Source organism: Crocodylus porosus, unplaced genomic scaffold (assembly GCF_001723895.1).
Source record: "Crocodylus porosus isolate Cpor-Errol unplaced genomic scaffold, CroPor_comp1, whole genome shotgun sequence".
NCBI classification, from domain to species: Eukaryota; Metazoa; Chordata; order Crocodylia; family Crocodylidae; genus Crocodylus; species Crocodylus porosus.
The window spans coordinates 4,753,738-4,777,342 of record NW_017728926.1 but is presented as its reverse complement, the minus strand read 5'-3'; the positions used below and the strand labels follow the sequence as shown (position 1 = coordinate 4,777,342).

Below are 23,605 nucleotides of genomic sequence, written 5' to 3'. Positions count from 1 at the left end.
CAGAGCTGATTACATTAGTAAAATGAGCATGATTTGGCCCACAGTAGGTAGCATTTAGTGGGTCAGAAGTTTGCAGCATGCAGCTAGAGTAAGTGGAGTTAGTCCAGGCTTTCACCAGGCCAAGAGCAGAAGTTGGTGCAGAAAGTCTTTAAGCTCAGCAGAGAGTGGCAGAGATGGAATGATTCCACTTTTCTGATTTTTGATGGTGGGGCATAAGGAAAGGAAATCTGCTGGGTATTGAGATATAAACAAGACATTGGAAGAGGGACGTTTCTGAGATTCAGGCTGGAAAGCTGCAGCACTGGAGTCCTTCCTTGTGGCTCAAAGCTGCCCTCTTCAGTAAAACAGGCACACTCTTGTTCCTCATTACAAGCCAGGCCAGAACTCTGGCTTTCTCAGGCACTGCTGCATTTGTAGAGCCCTGGAAATGCCTTCTCATGGTTTCAAATCTACTGAATGCAAAGGACTAGCATGTTAAATGCAATCCCAGCATATTAGCTGTGGGCTCTGATGTGACTGGCATGAAAGGGAGGGCATTTGGCATGAGCCACTTTCTAAACTTTCTTGCTTGGCTCCTTTCATTCAGCAGCTTCCCACCATGGGGAAAAATTTCCCTGCCTCTTCATGTTCTTTCCCCTGATCATTTCCTAACTAAATCATAGTTGTAATGAATTCTGGACTGGCTGTGCTCCACTGGGCAAGAAGTACATCTTCCTCTTGTTTGGAAAGTGTCCTTCCTGTCTCAGATATTACATAAATTCGTATAAGAATAATTTACCATATCTACCTGAATTCAAGACAGCTCTGAATTTAAGGTGACTCATCAAGAATAAGATTCTAGACACAGAATATTTATAAATTTGTTATAATTTTCCATGTCTGCAATCTAATTTTTGGAGGGTCACCTTAAACTGGTTCCCTCTGTTCCTACCGTGAGGCAAGCAGCATCAGGGGCAGTAGGTGGTAGTGGGGCAGGCAGCAAGGGAGTCAAGCAGCTTGACCCCTGCCCCTTGCTGTCTGTTTCCCCCCACTATTTGACCCCCCCCCCAGCTGCCTGCTTCCCCCCACAGTGACTATTCAACCCACGGCTGCCCCACATGGTGCCTGTACCCCCTGCTGCCTGCCCCCCTCACTTTCACCTCTCCAATCTGCCCCCCTGGTACCTGCACCCCCTGAAACCTGCCTCTCCTTCCCATGCCTACACTTTCGGGGAACCTGTCCCGCACCACTACTTTCAGCTCCTACTGTCTGCCTCTCCCCTCTTGCCTGCTCCATGCACCTACCTCCTCTCCCCTCTCTCCCTCTCCTGCTGTCATTTACCTTCCTCTTGCAGCTCTGGCTCCAGCTGAGGCCTCTCTGTGGCTGGGAGCAGGGAGCATATGCTGCCTGTGGCCCCAGCCTGGCCACACAGCAGCTTCAGCCCCAAAGCCAGGGCCAGAGTTGATGGCTGGGCTCAGCATTGTGCTCCATTCTCCCTGCCCCAGACTGGATCAGGACCTCAGCCAGAGCTGGAGCTGTGAGTGGAAGGTAAAGGGGATGGGGGAAGCAGAGGCAAGGGGGAGCAGAAGCTGCAACGGGCAAGACTGGTGGGGAGGGGTGGGCAGTGGCAGCATTTGCAGTTTCTGCGCTGACCCCAGGGTTAGGGTCAGTGTTGGAGATGCAGCTGCTGTCATCCTTCTGCCCAATTCAAATCTAAGATGAGGGGCTTTTTTCCCCATGCTGAATGGAGGGGAAAACCTCACTTTAGGTTTAAGTAAATACCATATTGTATTATTGATATGCTATCAGGCCCATCCCTTCTGCATATTTTAGCCTTCCACAAGGAGCTCAGTGTTGTTTTCTGTTGCTCCAGATGCCTGTGTCATGTAGGTATCTGAGTAATGTTTTTTTTTTTCAGTCTTCCTTTAAACCTCCTCTCTCACAACTCCTCCTTTCCCCACAAAATGAGAGACCTGGGAGACATAAATTCTCCTTTCATGCTTGTACATTTATATGTGGAAAAGTAATTATTTTGTTTTAAGTTCCTATTTGTTTGGACTGGCTAACCTCTTAATTAATCCTAATCCCCTCTTCCTGTGTCTTGAATAATAATAATAATATCAGAATTGTCTGGGATGATTAATGCCCCATGCTTTCCAGGTCCTGAGCTGAGGAAGATTTATAGAGCAATGTTTTCTGGTAGTTAGGGTTTCCTTTCTTCTTTCTCCCTCCCCCTCTTCCCCCCCAGCCTTCTTTTTCCATTTTTGCATAGCACTCATTGGGATTTGCTTTTGTTTCTCAGGTGTAAATACTGTGACAGATCATTCAGTATTTCCTCTAACCTCCAGCGGCACGTCAGAAACATTCATAACAAGGAGAAGCCATTCAAATGTCACCTGTGTAACCGATGCTTTGGGCAGCAGACCAACCTAGACCGACACCTGAAGAAGCACGAACATGAGAATGTTCCAGGTAGGAGAGACTGTCATGTGCAGCCTTTATGAGAGGCAGTGGAAGGAGAGCCCTCTGGGACTTCACTCTTCTTGCAGCCTCACTCATTTCTTGCCAGTGAGTATCATCCTCAGGCAGCAAATGAGAAAGTTCACATCTTTGCTTCAGATACTGTCTTCCTAACAACGGAGAGAAGTACTGTTATCACAGCGTGTAACTCTCTCTCTCTCTTTCACACACAGACATGCATGTAGTTGGACAAGAAAGCAGAGTTTTATTATTTAGCTAGTGGAAGAAGAGATAGCAGCTCTGGATTCAGTTCTCAGCTCTGCCACAATTGCCCTGTGCAATTTTGGAGTTTAAAACTGTCTGTGACTTTTCCTTGTCTCTCTGCAAAGGAAAAAAAAGGCAGTGATCATACCGCATGCCTCAGAAGGGGCTTCTGAGGACACATTTACTAATGATGCTGAGATGTTCAAGAGCAATCGGCCCAATAAGCATTTATCTAAAAGAATCACTTTAATGCAAAAAAAAAAAAAAAGACTTAAGCTGTGGCTCTGATTTAAAAAGGCGGGTAGAATTTTTTTGAAAAATAAGAAAAAGTGGGGAAGGGAACCTACACATTACATTAAATGTGTTTCAGCTCAGAAGAAATAGAAAGAGAATTTTAGAGTGGACACACCTTGGCAAGTGCATTTATTCCATACATGCTAAATATTAACAAATGAATAATCTCCGGGCGTTTTAAGTTAAGAAAAAACATAGTTATACTATTTTTAATTTTTGAAACTTCTCTAGTGTTTAAATTCTCAATATACACTAAGTGATGTACTGCATAAATATTCCTCCTGGACTCTCTGGGTAGCAGTTTTGGTAGTATCTGATTCTCTCCCCTGATTGCTCTCGTGTCCAGTGAGTCAGCATTCTGGAGTCATCACAAACCACCTTGGGACCAGTGCCTCCTCTCCAAACTCGGAATCCGACAACCATGCACTTTTAGACGAGAAAGAGGACTCGTATTTCTCCGAAATCAGAAATTTTATTGCAAATAGTGAGATGAATCAAGCATCAACTTTAGCAGATAAAAGGTAAATAAGTCAATAAAATCACATTACGATACCCATGAGATAACTGGCTGATTTACGGGAATATTTAGGACTTAAATAGAATGCGTAAAAACAATGATCTAACTATACTCTCAGTCTAGAGACTGTAGAAAGTAGTCACAATTCATGGAACCAACTAGTGGCAGTATATCTGGGGAGAATGCAGCCTAGTGGTTGTTCCCTCTGTATCCTGCAGAGTGAACCCAAAAGGACTGTCCTGTAAAAACCTTATTTTTCCCTAACTAAAAAATCTAGTGGTGTTGACCTTTCACCTGACCTCACACAATTTAATCCATCTCACTAAGGCTGGGAGATTATTGCCTAAGGAAACAGAAGCATGCAATCTCTTTGTCTCATTTCTAGTGTGCCTGCTGTAATGGGTGGGAATATGGCATTATTGATGTCAACAAATCAAAATGTGTAGTGACCCAGGTATTTCCCACACAAGTGTTTTTTTACCCTTCATGGATAGACATGAACCCATTTCCATGTTCCATTGCTAAACCTGATCTTAAGCCCCTGTTTGCAAGCTCTGTAGTCAGATGTCCCACTCCTTCCACCCAAACACTCTCCATATAAAAGAAAGTGTTCCCTCCTATAAAAAGGGCTTGATAATTGTCTCATTCATGGCAGAGGCTTAAAATTAACTGAGGCCTTGATCCACCAAAAATACAGGGCTTCACAAAACCACCAACCTCTCTTCTTCACTATCCTCCACTGCCTTAATGTGGTCCTGTAGGATCAATTCATGATTCCCCTCCTTCCCTACTTTGGATCCTTTGGCCAAATCTAGACCTCTTTGAACATGATGCAGTTCCCCCAGCTTCCCTGAAAAGTCAGCTGCTCACAGTAGGTCTTCATTTTAGCCCTTTGACCTCCCCTTTCATTGGCTCCCTCTCTGAAAGTCACTCAGTTTCAGACTAGCCCACGCTGGCATTGGATCCCACATACCCCTACAGTAGGTCACCACCATCATGAACCTCCATTAAGTTAACAAGCGGAGAAATTGGGCAGATGCTGGATGTCTCTGCTATGTGTAGCTCTGAACTTCCCCGCTTGGCAGCATTATGTTCCCGGCTGCCACCATAGCAACAATATCCTTTTGGAATTTTGCGTGGGGAATGCACTACTTAGCTTCACCCAGAGGGCTTGTAAAAGTGTTAAATTTAGATGCATTTTCATTTTTTTCCCCAGTTCTGTGGCTTTCATTTCAGGCCTGGATCAAATACAAAACAATACCGTCATAAATAGATTCCATACAAGAGTTTTTGTTTAGGTTGCACACTCAGAAATAAAACAGGGGAAAAAAGTTCACTGCCATTTCCTGGGGGAAATTCAGAATCTTTTGACCTTGTGCCTGATGTAGACAAAAAAATAGACAAGAACAGAAGTCCTCAGCAGGCTGATATAATTGATCCACAGGGAGAATCAAATTTGGGCCTGTACCTTAAAGAAAATTGATCAAAATTCTCTAAAACAAACATGCTGCTGATGTGTTTAGACTAAGTGACAAGATCCAGGGCTTGGAAAACATCTGAGTTTCCCCTTAATTTTTTAAACCTTATTTTGACAGAGTGATATTTAATCTACAGAAAGACCCAAAAGGACATTCTGTGTTGTACAAATGTCACTCCACTCCAGGCCAGTTGTAATTATGTTGCTGCTACTCTGTTGTTTTCACAAATAGCCATGTAATGCTGATATCAAGTTTGAAGTGTTTGGGGTTTTTTTTTAAACCAAAATGTTTCTGTGGGAGCTCTGCATAATGAGTATAACCAGCGTAATCCATATTAAACAAAAGCCTTCAAGGACATTCTTGATTTTAATATTCACTTTGCTGTGGAAACTTTCTGGATGATGAAGTTAAATTTGTATCATTCCATCTCATATTATCTCAGTGCATTCAGTTTATGTATCATTACAGTCAGGACATTAGTAATCTAACATGGGGTATTTAAGTTTTACTGGCAGCTTAGATACCCTTTGTCCACATAGATTTAATTAGGAATAGTAGCAAAAAAGGGAATTTAGTTTGGTCATTCAGGTTCACATTTAGGAAATTTCCTCTGTATGACTGTAGAACTTTGTCCCTAAGGAAACTATTATTTTGGTCTGTACATCAAAAAGCACAAAGACATGACTCTTTTCCCACAAAATGTATAATCTTAAAAGGTGGAAATAAACATTGTCTCTAAAACCCAAACCAGACAAAATCTAGTTTTAAGAAGCATCTAGGAATGGAGTATATTTGATTTGTCTCATCAGCCCATAGAAATGATAGAGAAGGTTTTTTTACTGACCATACAAGAGTGGATTATCTCACAAGTCTTTTCTGTGTCCAGCTTTTGAAACCATAAATAACAAATGTAGAATTAAATGCCTAAGTCCTGCATCCAAATGGAAGTGTATTACTGTACTCAGCTGACATCTTGATTATCTTGTCATCAAACCTTTCAGGCCAGAAATCCAAGATATAGATGGCAGCTCCCAATGTCATGGATTAGCAAGTGAGAAAGCAGAAGATGTGGATGATGAAGATGAAGAACTGGAAGAGGAAGATGATGACAGCCTGACAGGGAAATCGCAGGAGGAAACAGTATCGCCCACAACAGAGCCCCGAGGAACATTTGAGGATGAGGAGGATGAAGAACCCACATCCCTCACCATGAGCTTTGACCATACCCGAAGGTGGGTTAGGCTATGTCCTCTGTAAAACATGCCCGGGTTTAATTTCTGGCCTTGTGTTGTTGACAGGTCATGAGCAGTATCACTTTATTTTTACACCATGACTCATACCTCCAGTTTGAGCACAGCATCCACCCTAGGTATTTCATTTTCACCATCATGGAAATCAGAAGGGGGAAATGCACTGAAAGGCAAAACTCTAATAAGACACAGACAAGGCCTGAAAAGGTGTGTGCCAGGAAGGTAAATAGTTAGCACCTGACAAAAAGGAGCCTCCTCAAAATTTGCATGAAATCTTCTTTCTGCACAACAGATAAAGTCTGTTTTCAGAACACTTGTCAGGGAGAAGGCAGTGCCAGGTGTGGATGATAGGAGCATGCAAACTGTCAGGTTTTCCAGTGTACCATCCATCTTATTTACAACAAAATGGCAGTGTCTTATTATCTTGGTACCTGGGGCACAGAATTGATTTCAGTGGAGTCAGTGGGGTCACTCTTTTCTGGGCTGAGTGAATGTGTCCCCATGCTCTTGTTTCATTTTTGTGTCCATGCGTGCTCTGTATCCTGGTTCATACACCACCAAACAGACCTGTTCAGGACAATATCTTAAAATGTAATCAAAATATTGAAAGGAAAGGAGACCTATGCTGCTTCTCTTCTGTTTTGTTCCACTTCTGAGGCTGAAAATGCAAAGCTTTGTAAGCCAAGATAGCTGACTGCCTACTGCAGAAGAGTGTATGTTAAAATGTATACTGCAAGGCAGAAAAGTGTGAAAGGATAATTTTGCATTGGAAAACACAGCAAAATATAGTTGTTTGACTACACAGAAAGTGAAGGGACTCTCTTTCCTTTTGATTGCTTAACTACTTGCATTTCACACTCATTGCATCTGTGAGCTGGCATGTTGAAGTCCATTCAGGGTGTGGTTCAGTGAACAGGGCAGAAAGAAAGGAGTTAGGGGATGAAACCTTTACCCTGGCTCTGCCACCGATTTGTTTCTGCATGAATTTTCACTGAAACCTATATTTTCAGGAAAGACTCTTTTGGATGCCCAAGTTTGGAGTGCCCAAGTGACCATGACTATGACCAGTATTGTCAGGACTTGCAAAAATCAGGTCCCAAGAGTCTAAATTTGGGTCATAAATTGAGGTATCAAAAATGCAAATCCACTTGCAAAAATGTGGGCCTTAGCTTGCCTGGTGCCATAGTTCTCATTTGTAAATGAATGATGCTTTGTTATCTGCTGATGCAAAATGCTGTAATATTCAAAGTGTTTCCAATTAAATATCCTATTACTCATGGAGACAATGAAGCAGCAGCTACCCAGAAGCTATTGTTGATGCCCCAGGTTTTTTTCAGGAACAGATAAAAACCATACTTCTAAGCACAGGGAATCTGAATGAAAATGGTCTCCACACTGAACGACAGAACATGTGCTTGCACTAATGCTTGCAGTGTAGGCGCATAACCATGCTTTCTGTTTTTGGTTTGCTCCCAGTATCATGTGTTGTTTTCTTGTCCGTTTGTCTGTCTATTCATGCATGTGGCTTGTGGGAACCCCATGTTATGTGCATGCAGGCGCTGAGTTAGCAAAACTCACATTGGCTAGACTGTAAACGGCGCGATGAGCTAACAACAGGTCAACCCCTTCCCCTGGTCATTGGTACAGGTGTATTGAGGAGGACGAAGCCGGCTTGTTAGATTTGGAGCAGATGCCGAATTTTGGGAAGGGGCTGGATCTTCGCAAAGCAGCCGAGGAAGCATTTGAAGTTAAAGATGTGTTTAATTCCACCTTAGACTCTGAGACAATAAAACAGACTCTGTACAGGCAGGCTAAAAACCAGGTAGGTATATGACAGAACATTTCACCTAGCTTGCCACCAGCATTGCCACGGGAATAGTGATCAGCAGTGTGTTCCCTGAGCTCGGTTGGTTTTCTCTCTGCGCTGAGTTGGAATTCTGATGGTCACTAATTTGGGAACTGCGTCTGCTTGCAGCTATGTTGCAGTCCAGAAGAAACAGGAGTGGGACTGTTAACTTAGGCCGCATATAATCAGCCTCCTTGACCATCAACCCTGTAGAGTGAATATGAGTTGTGTGGAGATACAGGGGCATCAGTTGATCTTTCTGTATATAAATGTATATAGAAAGGTGATAACTACAAGCTTTCAGCCAACTCACCCACTGATATGTATTGGAATAGCTCCAGCTAAGGAGCTGTCCTATTGAAACCAGTACAGTATAACATAATTTAACAATAGGGATAACAAATCTAATGAATAATAGTTTTTCTAGACTTTCTTGGAGAGTAGCATCTATCCAAGCAGAAAATGCAACTTCCTTGTGCATTAGGCATTATCTTTATCTCTGTACTGGTTGCTCCTATTGAAAAGAACTTCAAAACAAAACTCTGCCTCACTAGCAATAAGCCATGAACCATGTAGACACAAACAAAAACCAAGCCCAGCTTTCTGTCAAAACTCAAATGGCATCCTAATGTATCTTGAAGTTTGAGAGACTCTGAAGAACTCATATTTAAAGAAAAGCTGTATGCTCTGTGCTCCCTGATTTCACTTGAAGCAAAAATACTGCTCAAGTCTCTTGATACCTGCACCTTATCCAAACAGAAAAAGGTCTTACCAGGAAGCTATTCTGAGTTATCTAGCACAATTCCTAGAATGAAGGGCACATTTTGAGATACGCCTCAGAGAAATTGTCTAACCGAAACTTCAGCTTTTTGCCCTCAATCTGTCCTTCTGAACTGCATAAAACAAACCCATGCAGTTTCAATATTTCTCTTCAATACTAATGCAGATTTGAGCATACTTAACAAAGTGTCTGCTTCAGGTTTCATTTGGGACAATCAGCTACTGCACTTGGATTTCCTTTTTGAGCTCCAAGGAACAGGATTTGCAGTGACGGCTAACTTAAATGACCAGCCAGCTGAGCTGCTAAATTCAGTCATGTAACACAGATAGGTCTTTAACTAAGGTCAGACAGAATTGTACTGGACACCCTAAAGGTACTTTATTGTGGTTACTTAAGCTTCAGACAAGGAAAGGCACTGCCTCCGGGAAGTGATTGAAATGGTCTTCACTGTGGATTTAGATGCATTTAAGGGGGTTTGGCATATGAAGGAGGGAGAGAACTTCTTTTCTGGTAAAGAGCATTTAAAGTTTCAAACAAGGCACTTGCATGCCCTCTGTTTGTGTCCTTTTTACTAATATGCTGACTCTACTAACTATCTTGGGACACCTGTTTTTTTTCTTTTTTTCACTGCAATAGTAGGTGTGATGTGTCATTGTTTTTAGAAACAGTTTTGTAGAAAGGGAGATGGAAGACATACCACATATTGAGAGGCAGGGTCACTCAAATAGTTTCAGACTCTCTGATGCGCACATGTTAAATGCAGGCAGTATGGTAAAAAAAAAAAAAGCACACAACATTTACTCAGTCAGCAAAGCATGGCAGTCTTACTGTTCAGTTCATTTTGTTTGGCTTTCTCTGTAGCAATTTAAATAGGCACATGTTCCAAAAGGTTGGGTTTGGAGTTCTGTTTACTACAATGATGATGATTATGATTAAGTTTGTTTTACAACCACAACTAGAGATGACTGTGCTAAACATTGCAGCGATGTAGAGGAAAAACACTGTGCTGCCCGGAAGAACTTGCAGTCCTGGTCCTCTATCCCACAAAGACTGATGCATATATATCTTCTTAATGTTATGGGTGGCTCCCTTCAGTTTCACATCCTCATCATGTAAAGTTCCTGCATAAGTCTTTGAAGGATTGGGGCTTAAGTGTTAACAATGCAAAAAGTGGATAAGACAAGCAAATGACAAGGAGAGAAAGGTCTAGAGAACAGTAAAACAAACCAATTATCATGCCATAACCAGAAGCCCCAGCTTATTTCTTCTCTAGACATTTTCACAAGGTAGCCTTGGAGGAAAGCACACAAGCATGGACTTGGGGCCCTGATAACATACCTGCAGATACTGCACATAAATATACCCCATTCCCTCTGCACAGGCTACAAGTCCATCCAGACCTAGCAGAGTTGCTCAGCAAATTAAGCAGATGCCATATACAAAGCTCCTGTTCTCTAAGCCATACCCTGACCTTTGCTGTGACGTAGCTGAACCTCATCTAGAATTATACTCTCACCTGTCCACAGAAACTTCCAAAAGCTAGTTTTTCATGGCAAGGAATTCCTGTCATGTACACGCATGTGTCCTGTCTTATCACACAGTTATACTGATCATGACCCTACATGGGAATGTGAGAGTGCCGGGGGCTTGTGCTCCAAAACCTAGTCCCTGTTGAGGGGCAAGACTGTATGTGAGCTGGCAGGGGGGCACCATGCTACAGTGCAGCTTTATATTTTGGCAGTCACATGCACTGTGATATGTCCGTTTTTGAAAACCATGTAAAGGAAATGGGCCAAAGTGCTGGCTTCTGGAGATATTCCCTGGGAGGAGTTATGTCCCATAGGAGAGGGGCCTGGAAGCATATGTCAGGATTTGTTATCAAGTGCCAGGCCCTGGCACAAAGGTGGGGATTTGAGGAGACAGAGGGAGGTGGCAGGTTTGCCTGTGTAGGCCCATTGCTGCCTCCTAAACTCTATGGCAAAATCCAAAGTTTGTGGGAGGACAAGAACTGACTGATAGGCAGGGCTGCCAGCCCAGACCAATGCTGTCTGCCTGTTTGGCATTCTGGAATGTGAATAGTTAAATGAGACTGTACTTGCCCTGGGGGAGTCCAGGATGTCCTGAGTTTGAGTCACCCATTTATCCACCTGTGTTTTCCTTCTCTAGGCTTATGCAATGATGATGTCCCTTTCTGAGAATGCTCCCCTCCACACTTCCTCCCAGAATTCTCTGGATGCTTGGTTGAACATGGCAGGAGCAGCTTCAGAGTCGGGGACCTTTAACCCCATTAACCACCTCTGAGAGGTCGAGAAGGCACTGGGTCAGAGTCCAAGTGAGGCAGCCGCGGTGCTGTGATTGCCCTATCAGAAATTCCAGCAATCAGAAGATGGATCCCAGGGCCTCGGGCAGGCAGCTGGGGAAAGAAACCTGTCATGTGTGATCTGCAGCTCCTGAAGTTTTCTCTCTCTGCAGCTGTTCAGTTCAAACGTGTCGGAACAAAACTCTCCAAACCGGATAGCCCTGAAGCTGCCCTAGGACCCCACCATTGCTAAGGATAGTGTTAACAAGACGGGAATTGCATTGGTGCAATCAAATATTGGCCCCCTCAGAGTTGCAAGACAATACCGCTGAGCCAGCTAGCGTCTCCTTCTAAACTCACACTTGAAACCATGTGACTCTCCACCATCCGTTCAGTTCAGTTGACTAACTGCAACAAGGAAAACATGAAACTAGATCACATCCGTCCCTGGTGTAATTCTAAATGTGGTTACTGGAATTATACCAAGGAAGAGCAAAGTTGGGCCCATTTTATTTAACTTGCCTCTTTTAAAGAGATTGAAATTCTGCATCTGCATAGATTTCCACCCTCCCCTCCGCACGTCCGCCATCATCCCCAACAGAACATATACATGCAAGGCAAAATGGTGCAGTGAGTCTGCAGTGCAGGCAATCGGGATCCCCTACAGCTGGGATCATATCTGCCAGGAGTGTTGCTGGAGCTGGGGACTTAGCTGCATTGGACAAAACAGTGGACTGTGCCTTGTGAGCTCTGCCCTGGAAAACCCACCCCTCTGTCACTTCTCCCAGAGGGTCTTTAGAATGAGAGCCCTGCTGTATTGGTGGGAGCCTGGATTTTGGCAGAAACCCCTGCCCCATGCCCTCATGTTGGTTTGTTGGTGGTTGCTTATGCACAGCACCCTGCCATAATTCGGCTCATCATTTTGATAACATGCCTAAAATTTCTTGGCTTTTAGTAAGCTTATGAGTACAGATCTACTTAAACAAGTGGCTAAGAAAATGTATCATCTTTCTGAATCTAAATCTATTTGCAAATTTTTTTATGGATGATTTTAAATTGCTCAGAAGTCTCAGCTTTTTGGCTGACACAAAACAGCCTCCAGGAATATTGCAGCGTGTCTGTGCTATTTCCGCGTTGTGATAGCCACCTGGTATTTTAGCTGGTATTTTATAGGTAAAAACTAAACTTGAAAATAATTATGACAAGGGGGGTTGAAACATGACAAGGAATTACATTGGCAACACTGATGATGCTTGTGGCTTACGTTTGAGAAATTCCTAGGTATTTTATCATAGAATTAGGGCTCTCTCTGGCCTGAAACTTTAATAACAGCAAGGGTGCCACAAACTTGCCCATTCAATGTGCTGTATCAGCGACTTACTAAGGTCCTTGAGGTGCACTGATGACCCAGTTGCTTAAAGCCTTCATTCAAAGTCCATTGGTGTCAATAGGAGTTTTCCCATTGACTTCAGTGGACTGTGGGCCAGGCCGCTTCTGAGTATCTGCAGAACTGGGTCACTAGCCAACTTCTGAGGAACTAACTCACAATAGTAAATGCATCTGCTGGTCAGTATTTATAAATTTGCTCCCTGCCCTGGTATTATCTGTAACGGAACAGACTGCAGCTGCTATGCTATTGAACATGGAGAAGGCGATCGCTGGAGCAGAGGTCCCTGCATGCTGTGCTTCATCTTGAGGTAGCTGCTCAGGTTAGGATGGAACATTGTATTCTGGGGCCTGCAATCTTAGTGGGCCACACTTCAAGACATGAGGCTGGGTTTTAGCATGCCAGGAGCCTCTGTTGGATGGCTCATGGCACTGTGCTTTGTGTGCCTCTCGGGTAAAAGGAATGAAAGGCTCATTAGCAGTATCAAATTATTCCCCCCGTTCACTCAGAGAGGGACATCTCTCCTGCATGCCTCTCCAAGTCACCGCATATAAGTGCCGAAGCTCCAAATCCAATAGCGATATGTAACTAACTCCCCTGTTTCAAATGTTTGCACAAAGCTCTTGGCGAGGTGTAGCCCAAGAACTGACAATGTCAGGAGAAACCAGTCTCTAGGAGTCAGATGGAACATTCCTAACCCTGGCACATCTGCCTATGGTATAACATAACAGTACTTCCCATTCACTTGGGCTTTAAATTATTCCCATAGGGGCCAATTTAAAATAATAATTAATTGTTCTTTTCCTGATGGAATTTACCTTAATCTGTATATAACTTGTAAGTTTTTCTAATTCTTTTCTTATTTTATTTCTTCCTTAACAGTATTTTTTGCATTAGATATCATTATTGTGAAGAAATAATGTTAATATAAGTATGTAGTGAAGGACCAAAATTGTGTAATTAAGGTTGTATGTTGTATGATTGATAACCAGGGAGTAGGAAGATATTTTTATGTGCCAAATGACCCTAAATAATCCTGCTGTTCTTGCTGCCGATTTTCCAGACAATCATGTATTTTGTTAAATTTGAGTTTCAATTACATTTGCATTTAGAATAAGTGTTCTATTTATTTCTTTTATTTTGTTTGTTTGGGGGAAAAAATATCATAACCAGAAAAAAAACCCTCCCCAAATGCCCTTAATAGGACAAAATAATCAAAACTCAAAAAAGCAAGGAGAAGTGTAAATAAAAACAACTGTGAAAATCCATATTGTGGCCAGGATGCCATACAATGCAAATGTGCCATATGTTAAAAACTAATCAATGCTTATTTATATAAAAGAGTGGAAGAAAAATCCTGCCAGTATAATTTTTTTTTTTAAATATAAACAATCTACACTTTGTAAATACCTGGAACACGAATCTAGAAGTGTAGATGGGTAGTTGCAGGATAACGCTGATTCCATTAGAGTTTATAGCCATTTGCAAAAGCACCAGGTCTAATTACTAGAGCTAAAAGGTTATTCTTCTGAAAAAAGAACTCCATAGTCCATAGCAAGGCTGTCACCCACATAGGGTTGGTTTAATCTTTGCTCTGAAAAACAAGTATACCCTAAAAGGACCTTCCCAGGTGAGAACCTCAAATCTGTAGACACTTACATGTCTGTAACTGTACTCACAACTGTACTTGGTAGGAGTACTTATGTGATCATCTCTAGGACCGGGCTTTAGAGTCTCTCATTCCTGTGATCAGCAGTGGGCACTATAAACCCCTAGCTTGGCAAAACACCTAAGTGTGTACCTAACTTTAAACTTAGAAGTAAATCAATCCCTGTTCAGTTAAAGTACTTACGCATGTGCCTAAATCTTTGTGAAGTCAATGGGACTATTCATGTGTTAAAGCTAAGCATGTGCTCTCATTCCTTTCTGGATTGGGGCCAGAGTGCTCTGCCACTTGTAGGATCAAGTGCAAAGAGCAAGAGTCCTTTGGTGTTTTGTTTGAAAGTCACTGACACCAGTTCTCCTTAGCTTTGCTCCTCCGTATGAGGGGATGACAGGGCAGCCAGGTGTCTCCAAATGAGCACAGAGGCTCTAACAGAAGTGTTACACAGACCTTTTTTGTCTTCCCTCCAGGGTACAAACTCAGCCCTGCTGTTGTTTGCATTGCTTCTTCAGAAGAAGAATGTAGGAAAAGCTCTGAACTCTGTGTCCCTTTTCCCTTAGTCTCTACAAAGGAGGCTGTGCCATCCCTGCTTGCACTGAGCAGTCCTGCTGATCTTCTGATCGCTGTGAGCAGGGGCTGACGCACACTTTGCCCTTCTTTACAAAAATGAAAGATCTTTTAAAAATCATAAAATAATTTATTTTTTTCTTTTCAGTTTCCTGTTACTTTAAAAAAATATTCCTATAGCTGGTCTCTCTGCCAATGTTAGGATCTCTAAACCAGTTCTGATGACCTGTTTTAGGGTTTTTTTCAGTAACGTAACAAACACAATGCTTAGTTGAGTTTATATTTATCCGTTAACCCCTCCTTCAATTGCACTTAAAATGTGTTCCAATTTGTAGCTGATGTTTGTTTTTTTCAGGTTTTTTAATCTTACTTTGAAGGATGTTTCCTGAGACTTGCTTACGTTTAGAATAAATAGAGACAAGACGGAGCCTACCATCAGAATTGAAATTATTTTTTAGCGCTAGCCATGAGAAAAACCTGGGTCCCTAGTTTCAGTTGCATGTGGAGCAGTGCAGCTCAAATATACCCTGCACCACTAATGCATTATGCTCAGGAAGCAATGCTATCAATGTGATATATCAGACTGTGTAGTTAGAGCAAATGCAGCTTGGTATTTCTTTGAAATCAAGGGTACCATCGTAGACATGATCCCGGCCACCAACTATTGGGGGGCGGGCACTACTGCTTTAATCTGTTTTTGCAGCTCCAGTAGGTAACAACATTGCCACCATAGCAAAGGGAGGGAATGGGACGCATTACATCATTGCTTTTGTCACAAGGGATGAGCCGACAAATCGATCAGCAGCTGAGGCCATGGACGAGCCTCTGGCTGTGCCAAATTGTTCCGTACTGCTGAAATGGAACCGTATGTTGATGGGCCCTTCCTTCTGTTATAGCTACTTTGAATGTAGATACTTTATAGACGAGCTAAATACAAGCGTTAAAAAGTGGTTTGCTGTCCTTGCTGCTCCTTTGTGTTGCTCACTCAGATACCAGCCTTCGAAACAATGACGTCAGTCATGGGATTGGTGCAGAGTATTCCCAGAGCAATGCTGTTGCTGTGCTACTTGGCACTCCAGTACATCTAGGTCGAATGCATCCGCTTTGTTGCTGGATGTACCGGATGAGTCCAGGATTTGTTGTTAGATGCACCAGGAATGTTTCTGTAGAGGATGCCTGCTGGGCTCCTGCAGGCTTCAGGTGCCTACTTCCAAATGCACCGGCTGTGTCCTATGTTCCATTGATTTCAAGGAAAAATTACTGCTGCTTAGACCACAACAGGTGTGACGGCAGTGCACTAGCAACAAGCAAAACAAAACAGGGTTAACAGCCACACATGAGCTGAATTTGCTATGCTGCGTTCGAGGCAAAATACAAAGTTATGATTTCTGTCCTGCTTCAAACTGATTAGCAGAACTTTTCAATTTCCCCCAAATCAGCACTTAGAATTTCAACAGACTTACTGAAAACTGCTTCTCTCTCATTTTATATGAAGCATTAATAAAAGCACTTGCACGATGACATATTAACATGTTTAGACTCTAAGCATCAAAGCACTGGACTGTGAGCCCCCTTCAGCCCCTCCAGCCTACTTCAATCTACTGAATTACATTCAATTTTTATGTGCTGTATTTTTGTATGTGTGTGGCGGGGGAAGGGGGAAGCATCATGGTGTAGAAACCTGCACTTTGCTGCCCATTTAAAAATGGGCAGGGAGTGAAACAGTCTGCTCAGATCTGTGCTGGTAATATGAGGGCAAAAACTTTGCCCCTAAATGGTCAGTAGTGTTTTTCACCAAGCCATGAAACTGTTTCTCCATAGTGTTGAGTGATACTGTGATTAAAATGTTATTGAATTATTCCAAGATTTCTTTTGTCTTTATTCTGTCATTGATTCCTATTACCACTTTTGGAAAAAAGAAAGAAAAAGATAGAAAAAAAAAGGCAGCTCTGATTTCCAAATGTGCAATTCACATGTGAACAAAGTAATTTTGAAGATGTTTCTCAATGTATTTTACATTCTCATTGCTCTCTTGAAAGCAAGAGATGTTCTGCCCTGATGTCATTTCCAGCCTGCAGAAGATGTAATTTAAAACATATATATATTGTGCTTGCAAGAATCATAAATCCGTGCATCCTATGTCATTCTTTCTCCCATTGTTACAATACAGATTTGATTTAGTTTTTTTTTCCTTTAGGACTGTATAGTGTTTTTTAAAAAAAAAATCAATTGTAAATGTCTGGTTTTCATAAAATGTTTAAAAAACATTGAGAAAGAGGATGGTGCTTGTTCCATATCATTCTTGATTGTATATTGCTTCTGTTATGTTTATAAGTAAACTGTGCATGACTTGTGTTTAGCAGTCATTATTGTGTCTGTTTGTGAAATTTTTATTAAAAAGAAAAAAAATTCCGTAGATGCACTTATTGTATATGTGATTAGGTTTTGCGTCCAAGGCTAGAAGCCTTGAACTGCCAAGGAGGAAAAAAAAAAGAAAAAGAGGTGGCAGTTATTAATTAATATGAAATCGCTTTGTTGGGAGCATAATGAAATAAAAAGAAATGAAGTGTAGAAAATAATTAAAAAAGCGATTTTACAAATTTCATTTTGATGCTTGTGATAAAAGACAAATGTACTTGTGTAGAGAAATTCCTTTAAAATAATGACTAGGAAAGCTGATTTTGAGGTTAATGCTGTAGAATAGGAATGTATACCAAATGTAATCTTTCCAATGCTACAATGAATTTATACATGAGATTGATATGCAATAAACCTGTGTGCTTTTCTAAGCCATGGCCCTGAGAGTTTTCTTGGGCAAAGCGCAGTGCCACACGTGAGAAGGGGGATGCTTGGAAATAGTCTGGTGATCGGGCCTGGGTTTTGTAATGCTTTTACATTAAGGGAAAGTGTTATGGAAACGTGGTTTTAATTTGTGAAAGACAATATCCACCCTCCTTGTCCCTCCCACACTATGCTGTTTGGTTGCTAGATTCAAGGGCAAAGCAGCTCTGTAACTCCCTCCATTGCATGTGACATGTCACATCAACAAAGAGAATCAGTCCTCCAGTGCTCACCATACCACATTAAGGGCTTCGAAGGAGCAGCAGTGCTACTCCTCATGGGAGGACAAAGCACCACGCTGAGGGTGGGGAAGCATCTAACCATCTGCAGCATTTGTGGCAGTACTCGCACCACAAACTCACTTGTCAGTTGTCAAGTATTTGTGGTGGCCAGCTGAACAGCAAGCACCCTAAGTTGGCAGGACACTGACTTGGTAAATAAGTATGGTAGAATGACTTTAATGAGCCTACTTCATCTCCACAGGGGCTTAGCTCACTAATATTTCACTTGTCTTAATCTGAAATGCAGTGAGTGATCTTTTGAACAGATCTTCTGGAGGTTTGGAGAAGGATAAAAAAGGTAAAACAAGCATCTCGCCTCTTCCCTTGAGTCTGCTCCATGGTCTGGCAATGGCCAATGCCACCAAATGTCACAGCATTGAGAGGAGGCACCTTTTTATTAGAAAATTCTGACTGGTGGGGGAGGCTATCATGGGACAAAAAGGAGAGGAGATTTTGGGGAGGAGGTATGATTTTAGGGGAAGAATCTGTGAGCTGTTTAAGTAGGTTGAGCATATTTTTTCCGTAGCACTATGAGCAGAGCATTAGAGAACTATCTAGTGATAGCCGTCAGATGTTTCAGCGGGGGCACTGGGAGCAAAAATGACTTGAAAGCAGGGTCTTTGAACTAATGATGTGAATTTCAAAACTGATGAATGGTCTGTGCTTCAAAAAGTCATTCATAGTGATCAAATGATGGTATCCAACATACAACATAATAGCGCTTCCCTGGAGTTTGCCATATAAGGGTTGCAGTCTTTGCTGAATTCTGAGTTGAAATCCTCTGCATCTCTGTGGAGGCTGGCAACCTCTCTCCTTATTAGCCCTGGAGGGGAAGGGGGGAAAAAAAGAATCTACTGGCTAAGAAAGCTCTGATAATAGAGCGATTGTCAGGCAGGCCTTAGAGGGAAGAGAACAGAGACTTTTAAGAGAATATTGCTGACAAGTGGACTTTGTCGTCCAGAAAGCACGTGAGCCTCACCATAAACCAGCAAGAAAAAGGCCCCATTTTTAGGAAAGGGAGAGGAAAAAAAATCAACAGGAGGGGAAGAGGATGTCAAGGAAAGCTCTGTTCCCAGGGAAATGTATGTTGTCAAGTTGTGTAGATCCACACGGTATTGTGGACCGTAGTCAGGTTTTACTGACATATTGGGCCAGCTACTCTGAATGTGGATAACCTCATATTTTGTCACACACGCTAATACACCTTTTTAATTGTGGGAGGCATGCACAGCATTTGAGATCCATGCTTTCTCTGTGGGCTGCAATGTGCTGATTAGGCCTGTCACAAGAAAGGGTCCCTGCTTCTTACAATCTCAGCCAGTGAGACGGGCAGGCAGTGCAAGGAAAAGTGTGCAGTCAGATGCGTAACATCAGTAGCATCACCCAGGAGCAGTATGGTAAGAGAAATACTTGTGAAGGGTGTGCGCTTCAGGGAGTCGAGTCATGGGCTTCTCCTAAAACACAAGATTAACTGTCCTGCTCACAGCCCAAGGCCACAGCATCTGAGCTGGATCCCTCAGCCAGGACTCTCAGCCCTAATCACCAGACCATGCCTCCTCCTCAATCATCCTGACCCACCGTCTTGCTTTTTCTAAAGCATCTCTCATTTGTAGACAAATACACATACAACAAATACCTTCCTCCCACCTCCTGCCTGTCTCATCTGCTAAGATTGTAAGCACTGTTGGTCCTTTGCACAAGGTGACCTTCACGTGGGAAAAAACAGGATGACAGCAATGCCATTACCCCTGAGATTGCCCTGATCGTTACAGGACAAGCTGTAAGTGATTTTGCAAGCCTGCCCATGAGGATAATAGAAACCCAAGAGTTTGTTCCCCTCCCCTCTTTTTTAGATGGGAAAATATGACACCTGACAGCCATCTAGCACCTATCCAAACCCCACAGACCTGCCAGAATCTTGCTAGAGAAAGCCTATCTTGTGAGGCCTCTGGTCCCTTCTCATTGACAGCTGGACATAGCAGACTACAGTAATGTCAACTCCCACTCTTCCAAGTGCTTCCACGTCCAGAGGAAGTGTAGAGATGGCGCAGAAAGTACTGTGTAAGGATAATGAGAAATGGGCAAGGGTGAACTAAATTTTATTCAATTTGCGGTGGAGAAAGGTCAGCCTGGGTCTGATTCTGTATCTTTCCACACACAGGGCTCCTTGGAGCTAGGGATGCAAGCTGGGCCCATGTCTGAGAAGAACAGCTCTTGAAAGCAGAATAAAGTCCTTATCAACCTCTCAAACCTCCCAGTCGTATCAGCTTGATCAAGCTTCCTTGGCAACAGTGGCACTTCTGGATGCCAGCACGGCACTTTTTGTATTACTAGAGATGGGCTAAGGAACCAGTCTGAGAAACGTTAACAGACAGACATGCCCTGTTCAGTCACTCGCTACCCCCACCACTATCACCAAACAAAGCAAAGACATAAAGTTTCTGTCAACAGGCTTGCTAATGGCCCACTGTATCATGTTAAGGTCACTGCAAAGACATTTCCTGGAGACAGCCCAAGGGGGGAAGATGCCCATATGAATATTGGCGCTATGTAATAGGTCAGGAAAATAATGAAGAAAAAGATCTGCAATGAAAAGCTTAGTTGTTGTGGGTACGATAACGCCCACGTCAAATTCCTTCCCAGTGCAATCCTCATCACAAAGGAAAATGCCCCTTCCCACAGCAGCTTGTGCCCATGGACAGCAGAGCCTGGTCAGTGATCTCATTAAGGGACAATGGGGCAACTTCCAAAGGTAAGGAAACGTGCCTGCTTCAGTGACCCACACTAGCAGGCCAATCACAGCCTACCCTCAACTCCTCCAGAGTTATGCTTTCCCCTTTCCCAGCTCAGCAAAATGCAAGGATGCAGAGGCATTCATGACGATTTGTATTACAAAAATAATTTAAGGTTAATTGGACAACAAGAAATGGTTTTGGATTCAGGTTAGGATCCAGGCTGGGTTGAAAGTGCAGCTCTGCTTTTACTTTCCCCCAGGCTGGCACATCAAGATGTAGAAGCAACATGCAGAAAATGCTGAGGAACCAGCTGCAAATGACTGCCCTGGGAGACACAGACGGGGAGCTTCAGGGGAAATGACAGGAGTCACAGCCCCAAACACTGCTGCTCAGAGGGGCTGGAGGCAGGTGGCAGTGAGGGAACAGAAGCTGCACCTTAGATTAGAGGTGCTCTGAGTGGTAAGGCAGATGTCGGGTTTCCGACTGGCACCACAGGTGCCTCAGTGATGGGTGCCATGGACGAGAAGGCACAAGCTTGATCATATGCTACCACCTCTACCAGAGTGGGAGTGAGCCTGTGTTATTATCTGACTGGCCTGTCCCTGCCTATGGGGTGCACTAGCTCCAGAAAACGCTGTTATCCGGCTGTAGTACACGTGCCCCAGGGCTGCAGCCAGCCTTCGAGTATCACGACAGAGTGACCAGAGCCACCCAGCTAAGCCTCCCGCACCGACAGCATCAGAGCTGTTGTGCCAGGGTCAAGCATGCCCAGTGCAGGCAGAGCCTCGGGCAGGTGTTACACGACGGAGTTAGCACCTGTGCAAAGGGAGGCAGGGAGCTTCCGAGCTGGGCTGCACGTGCTATGCAAGTGACACCAGGAGGTGGGCTGGCAGCATGGCACAGAGCAGTGCTGCCCCGACAGACTTCAGCCCCATGTGCGTGGAGCGACAGTGCCCTCCATGGCCTGGCCAGAGCAGACACCATGAGGGTGCTGCAGGCTGAGGTGCTGGCTGTAGCCCAGTGCCTGGGGGTGCCACCTCACACTGCAAGTACCGCCCCCGCTGCAGCCACTGAGGGAGGGAGGCTTTGGCTGGTGGTGTGGGGTTGGGTTGTGGAGTGGGGTCTGCCTGCTGAGCCGGGAGTTCAAGCCCTGCTCTCAGCTTGGGTTGGAGCCCACTGCTTCCCTCTGCTAGGATGGGTGTGGGCACCGGGCCACTGGCTCCCCTGGTTGGAGGCCTCTTCTTTGAGAGGCTGTGAGGGCACCGACAGGGCAACAGCAGCTCAGTGAAGCTGTCTGGGAGGTAGCCGCTGGGCCACTTCACAAAGACTTTGGGCCAGGTCCCTGCCCCAGTGCAGACGGGCCCTTCCCACAGTACATGCGCACACCCATACAGTCCAGGTGCACAGATGGGAGCTGTGCAAAGCAGAGGGGTGTCAGGGACCTCTTCAGGAGGTGAACTCTAGGCCAGCTGGCCTATGCTTCAGGGGAGCACCTGGGCAGGAGTGGGGCTATAGTTAATTTGTCCTTAAGGATGTGGGCCCTGGGTGGGGGTCCCAAAGACCCTGGCCTGGGAAAATAGTGGATCAGCACAGTCCTAGGGCTCACAAAATGAAATGAGGAGGTAGGGAGTTCAAAACTAACAAAAGGAAGTTCTTGCTGTCACTATGTGTGATTCAGGTGTGGAGCTGCTAACCCAGAAGTGGTGGAAGATCACAGTTCAGCCACATTCAAAAAGGGATTGAGGATGTGGGGAGAGCAGTGGATGTGATAAACTTGACTTTACCTCAGCTTTTCATATGGCCTCCTGCAGCATTCTTGCGAGCAAGTCCAGGTTGGATGAATGGACTGTAAGGTGGATAGAAAACTGGCTGGACATTGGTCTCAAACGGTAGCGATCAATAACTCAATGTCTAGCTGGCAGCTGGTATCAAGTAGAGTGACCCAGAGGTCGGTCTGGTTTTGTTCTACATCTTCACCGATGACCTGGAAGATGGGATGAAGTGCACCCTCAGCAAATTTCCAGGTGACTCCATGCTGCGGGGAGTAGTAGATATGCTGGAGGGCAGGACTAGGATTTAGAGAGACCTAGACAAATTAGAGGATTGAACCAAACAAAGTCTCATGAGGCTTAATAGGGAGAAGTGCAAAGTCCTGTACTTGGGATGGAACAATCCCATGCACCGGTACTGGCTGGGGACCAATGGTCTAAGCAGCAGCTCCACAGAAAAGGGCCTGGGGGTTACAGTGGACAATGAGCTGGATGAGAGTCAGCAGCGTGTCCTTGTTGCCAAGAAGGCTAATGACATCTTGAGCTGCACTGGTAGGACCATTGCCAGCAGATTGGGGGAAGTGATTATTCCCCTCTATTCAGCACTGGTGAAGCCACATCTGGAGTACTGTGTCCAGTTTTGGTCCCCCCCACTACAGAAAGGATGTAGACTAGGGGAGGGGACAATACAGCCTGTAGGGTGAATCTGGCCCATCAACTGATTTCTGGGCAGGTGGGACTGTCACCACACGGGCGGCTGGGACTGCTTCTGCCCAGTGATGATGCAATGGCATTAGTTGTGGACCCAGGCAGATGCCCTGGTCCCTCCTGCTGGTAGTGTCCACAGCTGATGCCGATGCCTGCCCAGGGTTGCTTCTAGCACGTCAGATGGGTGCTGGAGTAAACTGCAGACACGACTGGCAGGTTCCAGGTTGAGGTGAGGCAGGATTGAGGCGTGCTGCAGCTTTGGGTGTGATGGGAATCAGGGTGTGCTGCAACTCTGGGTGGGATTGGGATTGGGGCATGCTGCAGCTCTGGGTGAGGTGGAGATTGGGGCGGGATGGGGATTGGGGCGTGCTGCAGCTCCGGGTGGGCTGGGGATTGGGGCAGGATGGGGATTGGGACGGGATGCAGCTCTGGGTGGGCTGGGGATTGGGGCGGGATGGGGATTGGGGCGTGCTGCAGCTGTGGGTG

The 23,605-nt window shown here is 44.3% G+C and overlaps 1 protein-coding gene across 4 annotated transcripts in view; it reads left to right on the top strand.

The window, feature by feature from the left end:
* Window positions 1-17,574, top strand: part of PRDM16 (PR/SET domain 16) — a 459,646-nt gene extending 442,072 nt beyond the window's left edge. For 3 of the 4 annotated variants that reach the window (XM_019541250.1, XM_019541249.1, XM_019541252.1), the window contains 5 exons: window positions 2,282-2,451; window positions 3,344-3,518; window positions 5,994-6,224; window positions 7,890-8,064; window positions 11,036-17,574. In XM_019541250.1, the coding sequence (XP_019396795.1) occupies window positions 2,282-2,451; window positions 3,344-3,518; window positions 5,994-6,224; window positions 7,890-8,064; window positions 11,036-11,170 (886 nt within the window). In that variant the 3' untranslated portion in view covers window positions 11,171-17,574. The remainder of the gene's footprint in view (window positions 1-2,281; window positions 2,452-3,343; window positions 3,519-5,993; window positions 6,225-7,889; window positions 8,065-11,035) is intronic. The other variant, XM_019541251.1, reaches the window with a different exon arrangement.
* The last annotated feature ends 6,031 nt before the right edge of the window (window positions 17,575-23,605 follow it).